The sequence below is a fragment of the Pogoniulus pusillus genome, chromosome 15 (genome assembly GCF_015220805.1).
Source record: "Pogoniulus pusillus isolate bPogPus1 chromosome 15, bPogPus1.pri, whole genome shotgun sequence".
In the NCBI taxonomy this organism is placed as follows: Eukaryota; Metazoa; Chordata; class Aves; order Piciformes; family Lybiidae; genus Pogoniulus; species Pogoniulus pusillus.
The window spans coordinates 21,656,470-21,666,110 of NC_087278.1; the positions used below are offsets into that span (position 1 = coordinate 21,656,470).

The 9,641-nt window shown below is 50.1% G+C and overlaps 1 protein-coding gene and 1 long non-coding RNA gene across 2 annotated transcripts in view; one reads left to right on the forward strand and one right to left on the reverse strand.

Annotated features, from left to right (window-relative positions):
• The window catches only part of CACNA2D4 (calcium voltage-gated channel auxiliary subunit alpha2delta 4), a 176,359-nt gene that overhangs the window by 26,490 nt on the left and 140,228 nt on the right, over nt 1–9,641 (reverse strand). The window contains exon 27 of the mRNA XM_064156008.1: nt 5,639–5,700. Within this exon, the coding sequence (XP_064012078.1) occupies nt 5,639–5,700 (62 nt within the window). The remainder of the gene's footprint in view (nt 1–5,638; nt 5,701–9,641) is intronic.
• LOC135182027 (uncharacterized) lies at nt 9,010–9,634 on the forward strand. Its single transcript, XR_010305045.1, has 2 exons — nt 9,010–9,346; nt 9,496–9,634. It is a non-coding gene; the product is annotated as an uncharacterized LOC135182027 (long non-coding RNA).

The following is a 9,641-nucleotide window of genomic DNA, read 5'->3' on the forward strand; positions in this document are numbered from 1 at the left end:
AGCGGCTCTGCATGCTCCCCACCTCTCTGAGCAAGGTCCCCTTTGCTCTGGGCTCTGGCTCTGCACTTGCCTCCCCAACAACGCCCCCAGCAGTACCTGTGCACTTTGAGCAGAGACTTGCTAACTGTGCTAGTTTGAGCCCAGCTGGGATATTTTAGTGAGAGGAATTAGATGCTAGGCTGTGAAAAGGAAACAGTGGTGATGGCTGCTGCACTCCTAGGCTTGCTGAGATGGATAAAAACAAGAACACAAACACAGATAACAGAGTTGCTTTCTGCCTCTGGCTGCATGCACTTCTCTCTCTAACCTGCTGTCTGTGTGACTAATCCCTCTGCTTCCTAACTCTCCTGGCTGATTCTCCAAACTCACCTTGAATGTAAGGCAAAGTCTGGGATAAGGTAGAGGGGATGAAGGGAGGTGGAAGGGTGGTTGGGAGCTCCTCCTGGGGACTCTGGTTTCTGGGAGGGCTGTTGTGTTTCTGTATTACTTTTTAAACCTGTATATTCCTGTCTATAGCTGTATAGATTGTAACTATCTGCTTGTATCTTGTGCTAAGCTGTGCAGATAAAGCTTCATTCTGATTTCCAGCTTGGCTGAGTCTAGTCTGGGTGATTTTCTTGGGGGGGGGGGGGCGGCAGGTAACACCCAAACCATAACTCCATGTCCAGAGAAGGGCCACGAGGATGCTCAGAGGGCTGCAGCAGCTCTGCTATGGGGACAGACTGAAAGAGCTGGGGCTCTTCAGTCTGGAAAAGGCTCCCAGGTGACCTCCTTGTGGCTTTCCAGTATCTGAAGGGGGCCTACAAAAAAGCTGGGGAGGGACTTTTGAGGCTCTCAGGGAGTGACAGGACTGGGGGGGAATGGAGCAAAGCTGGAGGTGGGGAGATTCAGACTGGCCGTGAGGAGGAAGTTGTTGCGCATGACAGTGGTGAGAGCCTGGAATGGGTTGCCCAGGGAGGTGGTTTTGGCCCCGTGCCTGGAGGTGTTTAAGGCCAGGCTGGATGAGACTCTGTCCAGCCTGCTCTAGGGTAGGGGGTCCCTGGCCATGGCAGGACAGTTGGAACTGGCTGATCCTTGTGGTCCCTTCCAACCCTGACTCACTGTACGATTCTACGATCAAGTTCTCCGGCTGCAAAAGCAAAAGTTTACTGCGTGCTGGTGAGAAACCAAAAGGCACTGCAGCATCTGCTAGTCTCTGGACTAAACACATGGCCTGGTATTTTAGCAGGATTCTTCTCAGGCAGAGATATTTTTGCTGTCGTCGCTGTTGGAGCCTTCACTCCGCAGACAGCCGATGGTAAAACACGACGCGAACGGCGCTCGCGCAGCCCGAGGCACCATCCGCTCCTTTCATTTAGGAGCTCTGGGTACAGGACTTGACGTGTGTTTCACAGCACTGAACTGGGTGGGCACAGAAGGAATTAAGTGGAGAGGCTCCAAAAAAAAAAAGCCCTTCAGGTGCTTATTGATTTCATAATTGCTGCGAGTCTGCCGTGGCTGCCTGAGTGTCTCTTTGCGTTACCTTACGAGGCTGCCTTCTCTGGCAGCAGAGGAAAGCAAGCTGACACGGTGTTGCCATTTCTGTACTCGGGGTCCCCTTCCTGCCAGAGGTTTGCTCAGGTCAGGGAAGGACACTGACGTGTTGCTGCTCTCAGCCTTTTATTTCCACACAACCCTTACGCATAGACCCTACCCCCTCTCCTTTCTGGATGATTCTCGGTGATGAGAGGAGAATTTGCAGTCTCTAACACAAGCCAATCATGGCTTTTGGTCACAATTTGCTTGTTCTCTTGTGCATGATTCCTGGTGATGAGAGGAGAATTTGCCATCTCTAACAGAAGCCAATCATTGCTTTTGGTCAGAATTTGTTTCTCCTGTGGATGATTCTTGGTGATGAGAGGAGAATTTGCAGTCTCTAACACAAGCCAATCATTGCTTTTGGTCACAATTTGCTTGTTCTCTTGTGCATGATTCCTGGTGATGAGAGGAGAATTTGCCATCTCTAACACAAGCCACTCATTGCTTTTGGTCAGAATTTGCTTCTTCTCTTGTGCATGATTCCTGGTGATGAGAGGAGAATTTGCAGTCTCTAACAGAAGCCAATCATTGCTTTTGGTCAGAATTTGTTTCTCCTGTGGATGATTCTTGGTGATGAGAGGAGAATTTGCAGTCTCTAACACAAGCCAATCATTGCTTTTGGTCACAATTTGCTTCTTCTCTTGTGCATGATTCCTGGTGATGAGAGGAGAATTTGCCATCTCTAACACAAGCCACTCATTGCTTTTGGTCACAATTTGCTGCTTCTCTTGTGCATGATTCTTAGTGATGAGAGGAGAATTTGCAGTCTCTAACAGAAGCCAATCATTGCTTTTGGTCAGAATTTGTTTCTCCTGTGGATGATTCTTGGTGATGAGAGGAGAATTTGCAGTCTCTAACACAAGCCAATCATTGCTTTTGGTCACAATTTGCTTGTTCTCTTGTGCATGATTCCTGGTGATGAGAGGAGAATTTGCCATCTCTAACACAAGCCACTCATTGCTTTTGGTCAGAATTTGCTTCTTCTCTTGTGCATGATTCCTGGTGATGAGAGGAGAATTTGCAGTCTCTAACAGAAGCCAATCATTGCTTTTGGTCAGAATTTGTTTCTCCTGTGGATGATTCTTGGTGATGAGAGGAGAATTTGCAGTCTCTAACACAAGCCAATCATTGCTTTTGGTCACAATTTGCTTGTTCTCTTGTGCATGATTCCTGGTGATGAGAGGAGAATTTGCCATCTCTAACACAAGCCACTCATTGCTTTTGGTCAGAATTTGCTTCTTCTCTTGTGCATGATTCCTGGTGATGAGAGGAGAATTTGCAGTCTCTAACAGAAGCCAATCATTGCTTTTGGTCAGAATTTGTTTCTCCTGTGGATGATTCTTGGTGATGAGAGGAGAATTTGCAGTCTCTAACACAAGCCAATCATTGCTTTTAGTCAGAATTTGTTTCTCTTGAAGCTGGTGAGGGGCCTGGAACACAAAGCCTACGAGGAGAGGCTGAGGGAGCTGGGGGGTGCAGCCTGCAGAAGAAGAGGCTCAGGACAGACCTCATTGCTGTCTACAACTACCTGAAGGGAGGTTGTAGCCAGGTGGGGTTGGTCTCTTCTCCCAGGCAAGCAGCAAGAGAAGAAGGGGACAGAGTCTCAAGTTGTGGTGGGGGAGGTCTAGGATGGATGTTAGGAGGAAGTTGTTGGCAGAGAGAGTGATTGGCATTGGAATGGGCTGCCCAGGGAGGTGGTGGAGTCACCATCCCTGGAGGTGTTGAAGCAAAGCCTGGATGAGGCACTTGGTGCCATGGTCTAGATGACTGGCTAGGGCTGGGTGCTAGGTTGGACTGGATGAGCTTGAAGGTCCCTTCCAACCTGGCTGATTCTATGATTCTCGGTGATGAGAGGAGAATTTGCAGTCTCTAACACAAGCCAATCATTGCTTTTGGTCAGAATTTGTTTCTCCTGTGGATGATTCTTGGTGATGAGAGGAGAATTTGCAGTCTCTAACACAGGACAATTATTGCTTTTGGTCAAAAATTGTTTCTCCTCTTGAGTTTTGCAGAACAAACCCAACAGTTTCAGGTTCTGCTCAGCTTCAGAGAAGGCTCAGAGATGCCTGAGGTAGTTTCAAGCCCCATGGCTTTGTAATATCACATGCTCCTGCTCTTGCTCCAAAGAGCTTTTTGAGACTGTAGGGATGATGGCTTAGAAACATCCCTTTATCCACAGTCGCAAGCACTGTCTCACCTCCATCTCATCACAAAACAGCATCAGGTTGTTTTGTCTCCCTGGAAGCAGGCAGAGACATCCCTGCTGAGTTCCTTCCTTTGATCAGCAAAGAAATATGGCCACAATGAACCACTATTATGGCCTTGAGGGATAACAAAAACAGAGCGCAGAGCTTACAAATCATCACAGAAACCCAGGTGAAGCAGAATGGTTTCCCACAGGAAGGGCTTGTGTCTCACAGCATCTTCCCCAGCAATGTGAGGGCTGAGTCTTGCTGCCACTGCTTTTCCAGACCTGGAGAAGCTCCAGCAGCTTGGTGCTAAGCTGGCCATATGGCAGCAGGACTGCGGTGCGTAGCACAGTCTGAGAGCATGAGCAACTTGCTGGGAGCTCCTGAGGAGGGGACAGAGCTCAACCTGAGTTCCCTGGTTGCTTTGAAGCCACATTTACTGCATTCTGGGCACATCTTCTTCCTCAGGGCCCAGTGTACCTCACAGAATCCTCCTGCTGCTGGTCAGGTCTATGAAAAGCTGAGACCCAGGGCACTTAAAGCTTTGCCAAAGACACTTAATTACTGCAAAGACAAACACAGCCTGCGACAGGCTTGGACCATCTCCAGTGACTACAGACAAGGGACAGTGCCTATAATACGCTGGCACAGGAGCAATACAATTGTGAAGCTGAGCTGCAGTGAGGCATGCCAGGATGCCCGTCCAGCCCCAGCTTTTGTCTACTTACATCACTGTCATTGGGCTGGGAGATGGAGGCGCAGTGTGGACACCCGGAGCGGCACAGCATGCGGCGAAGCGGCAGAGAGAGAGGAAACAAAACCTGTTAGTAAGTCCCCTGTCAAAGGGCAGCGTGTCCGGGGAAGCCAGACACCAGCTCTGCTCACACCAGCACCTGCCAGCACCAGCGTGTGGGCATCTGGCACAGGCCTCCTGCCAGCTTCCTTAAGAAACCTGCCCTGCTCACCGAACGCCCATGCGGGCTTGTTGGTGTGAGAACTGCCTGGCTGATGGTCCTCAGGAGACTTTGGAGAAGGAAACTCTCTGCTGATGTTTCAGGACATGCTCACCTGCTTTGCAGAGGACTTTTCAGCTGGGCTTAGGTTTATGTGATATCACACCTGCCTGTCACCATGGCTGGCTCTGAGCTCTTCCATTCCCCACGTGTGCTCACTCTCAGTGCACAGCCTCCTGTCCTTCTATCTTCTCTGGCATCCCCATCTGATGACACTTCCTTCTCCTGACAGCGGAGAGCTGCTTCTGCTGTGTGTGTGCTGCTTCAGTCCCATCAGTCTCAGCCCTCCCAGTGTACCTCCCAGAAAGCACAGCCTAGGGGGAAAGCCCCTGGCTGGCATGGGAAACGTGTTTCACTTTTCCTGTCTCTCAGATTGGGGTAGCTGTTTTAATTACTCCACTCCTTTCAGTCCAGCAAGAGTCTCCAAAATTAGGACGAGACTGAAAGCTTATCCCCGGAGCAACTAATTGCTACTTTGGCAAGCTGGTAGCATTTTGTTACCACTATCAGGATGATGAGAGAAGGCAGCAGATTTCCAGCTATTTTTTTATCTTCCCGTGCTCGAAGTCACAGCTACATCCAGGAGGTTAGCGAGAGGCTGAAGGAGCACAGACATATTGCCACAATTAAATGTGTCATATGCAGCAGAGCTAATGCCAGGCCAGGATGATGCCAGCGTCAGTGCCGCCGAAGGATTACAGAGATCTGCGACTTCAAACTAATCCACTTCACAAACCTCTTCACAGGAGGTTCACACAAGCCCTCAGCAAAATACCACAGGCTGTGATGTAACACAGTGCTGGCCTCGCTGGTGAAGAGAGTGAAGTGCTCTCTCTGCAGGGTTGCTGATGCTCCTACCTGTTGCATGGCCATCCAAAACTTGCGTTGCAGCAGCTCCAGCTTAATTTGCACACCCACCGCTATGGGAAACAAAAAAGGGAGGGAGGGAGGGCAAAAAGAGAGCAAGAGAGAGAGAAAGACAAACACAAGTTAGGAAAGGAGGGGTAAATTTCTGCCAGAAGTGATGGGATGGAAATTGCCATTGTGACCTGGTTCCAAGCATGACCGATAAGCACCAGGGGATCGGTGCTGAGTCAGGCTGCCAAGTGAGAGTGAGAGGTTTGGCAAGGAAGCTGGCGAGAGGTCTGGAGCACAGCCCTGTGAGGAGAGGCTGAGGGAGCTGGGGGTGTGCAGCCTGCAGAAGAGGAGGCTCAGGGCAGACCTCATTGCTGTCTACAACTATCTGAAGGGAGGTTGTAGCCAGGTGGGGTTGGGCTCTTCTGCCAGGCAAGCAGCAACAGAACAAGGGGACACAGTCTCAGATTGTGCTGAGGTAGGTCTAGGCTGGATGTTAGGAGGAAGTTGTTGGCAGAGAGAGTGATTGGCATTGGAATGGGCTGCCCAGGGAGGTGGTGGAGTTGCTGTGCCTGGAGGTGTTGAAGCAAAGCCTGGATGAGGCACTCAGTGCCATAGTCTGGTTGACTGGCTAGGGCTGGGTGCTAGGTTGGACTGGATGAGCTTGGAGGTCTCTTCCAACCTGCTTGATTCTATGATTCTATGAAGAGAGAAAGGGGATGCTGACTGCGCTGAGGTGCTGACACCTCCCTCCCACTCAATGCTACAGAGCTACAAACAAACAACTAAGCAAAAAAAATTCCCCCCTGACAAACAAAACTCCACAAAACACTCCCAGGAGAGCGAGCTCGTGAGCTTCCATCTTTGTCATTCACAGATTTGCCTGGCCAGAGCGGAGGTTTCGCCCCAGCCTCAGCTCCTGCACCACGCAGCATTCATCAGAAATAAAGTAGGCCAGAGTGAGGAAGAGATTAATTCAAAACCCCACCTGTCTCGAGGGAAGACTGCAGTGATTCAGAGTGCTCCTAAACCACGAGGAAAACACAAACCCATGAATGCCACTTGTCAGAACAGTGTCAGCCTCAGCGGAGCGTGTGCCAGACCAGGACCTGGTGATGAAGCACTGCTGAGCCAAGTGTGTGTGTGCTGCCTAACGAAGCACGGCCTCGTTTCTTGTCTTAATTTCTCCTCTCTTCCTAGCATCAGGTTCCTGAAGTAAGGCAGAGCTCCACAGGAGCAGAACTGATGTGGGGTCTGCCCAGCAGAATGTGTCTGACCCTAGGCAGGCTGCCTACAGGCACACCTGATAACCAGCGCAGCCTGGCGTGGCGACAGGGAATCATAGAATCAACCAGGTTGGAAGAGACCTCCAAGAGCATCCAGTCCAACCTAGCACCCAGCCCTATTCAGTCAACCAGACCATGGCACTAAGTGCCTCATCCAGGCTTTGCTTCAACACCTCCAGGGATGGTGACTCCACCACCTCCCTGAGCAGCCCATTCCAATGCCAATCACTCTCTCTGTGAAGAACTTCCTCCTAACATCCAGCCTGGACCTCCCCTGGCTCAACTTGAGACTGGGAACTAGAGGGCTGTGTGTCAACCAGTTGAATCCAAGAGCTCTGCAGGAACTACAGCCTCAAGCAGGACCTTGAAATAGAACACGAAGTGAGAGTGAGGGAGAAAGAGAAGAGAGGGAGAGTTTGAGCCTTTTTTTCTCACAACCACCAATATTGGGCAGACGAAGTGTTGCTGGGTTTTGCAGATTTCCTCTGAATTAGCAGAAGCTTCAAAGAGGGGAACAGATCCTTTAAATCTGAATCACACTGTGTGGGTGCTTTTAAGCTAACAGTATGATCTGATGCTCTAATTCATGTGGGTATGAATTAAAACTGGAGTATGGGATGGGATATTTTCCTGAAGCACCTACAGAGACCCTGGCACCTGGCATCAGCTCTGCCCTTTCTACCACTGTCCTTGTCACGCTCCCACTGCTGGCACATCTTACAGAATCCCATTCACAGGCACACTTCTTATCCAGCTCTCTCCCTGCTGTAGGCTGAATCTGACTGTACATGAGGGAAAGCAACGATTTGCTAGAGCTGCCTTGCCCTAAGCCTCACAGAGCACAAACCAGACAAGACAAAGAACGTAAACAAAGGAGGAAGGATGAGGCTGTGCCTACCCCAGGTGAGGATTCATCAGTTTCAGCAGGGTATGGCAGACACGGTTTGGCTCACTGCCCCTGCTGACAAATCAGCAGTCCATGACAGGAGGCAAGCAGTGCTGCTGCTGCTGGGTCCGACGGGGCCCACGCATCCGATTCGGTAGGTAGCTTTAAATAAACTCATCCTTATGCTTTAAAAGCATCTCAGGAAAGAGTTTTGCCCCTTAGCAGATCACATCAGCAGGACTGAGCATTACCCAGGGCGTACACTTTGCCTACAGAGCTATCCTTGCAATGCACAGACTCAGTGGCTCACATTTTTTGCCACTGGGAGCATCTGGCCTCAAGCTGTTCTTCCAAGGTAGGTTAGCCCCCATTTGTGAATCCTTACCTCTGCCCAGGAGCCATGAGTAGCACCTACTGAACCTGAAACACCTGCAGCATGAGGAAGGAGAGTACCTTGGGAAGGAGAGCACTGGTGGCCAGTGGCAGGAGCAGAAAGCAGTCTCCTGGCTCTTCTTCTTTCCATAGCTCCCAGAGTCACATCAAACTCATCTGTGCTATCTGTCATCAAACCTTGTCCTTTGGATGCAATTTCACAGCCCTAACCTTTCTACAGGGTTTGTGCTTACTCATCTTCTCTGCACTGCCCTTTTCTTTCCTTCCCAGTGGTCCAGCACACACTTTTAGTTATTCCTCATGGAATAACTGAGTTATTTATGAGTTATGAATGAGTTACTTATTAACTAAATGAACAGTGGTGAGCACCACTCTCCTCCTCACATCACAGCACAGACTGAAGAGGTCAGTGAAAGTAAAACTGGGAGCTATTCTGCCTTGCAGCCAGGTTTTTCTGTCTGGATGGTCCCCAACACAGGGAACCATACCAGAGGGATTGCTTCAAGTTTCTGCCTGGCAGCACCACCCCTTATCAGCTGGGGGGGATTGGCAGCTCTTGGCAAGAACTGTGAGAAACTGCCATGCACTCAGCTGACCTGAGGAGCTAAGGAGAAACAGGTCATAATCACATCTTCACTGCTAGTAACAAGTAGTCACCCAGGTGCCTTCAGGCTGTTGGTGAGGCTAAGGAGAAGCCTAAGGCTAAGGATGATGATGCTACAGCTCAGGTGAGAGGGAGCAAGCTGGAATAAACCCTTCTGCGCCTGTTCCATGATGGTTCATGAGCCTTTTTAATCTGGTGGCAGAGCATGCTGCAGCAGCAGGAAGATCCAGGGCCTGTGAAATGAGGAGTGACCCTGGTGAGCAGCACAGCAGCATCTATGGAGCCTTTGGAGAGACCATGGCTAATAGTTTTATTCCTACTAAGGTGCAAACAACCTCTGCAATGACAGCATCCCTGCAACGGCACAAAAGCAGAGCACAAGCAATGCTGCACACCTTGCACAGTCAGACTTTGCTTCACCATGCCAATGAGCCACCCAGACCTGTGCATGACTTCTCACCAGCAGGCACCTGCCTGTCTGTAAAGCCAACACAGCTGCAGCTGGCTTTCTCCAGAGCTGCCTGCTGCTGTTCAGCGTGGAGGTAAGAGATTTGACCTTCACCTGCTCATCTGAATCTATGAATCCCTCAGTTGAGCACGTCTGCCTCATTAGCTCATCCTTTGCTTGTCTCTCTTTCTGTCTGCCTCTCCTGGCTTCTCTCTTTGATTATCTATATGCTGTTCTCACAAGGAGCTTTTCCCAAGGTTTAATTCTTGGGCCTGCCACAGGACAAAAAGGCATAACAAAGAGCTGCAAGAGTACATCCTGTAGAGTGCTGATCAAGATCCACCTGGCCATTCACAACCGGTTTTCATGACAGCAAGGCCAACGGTTAA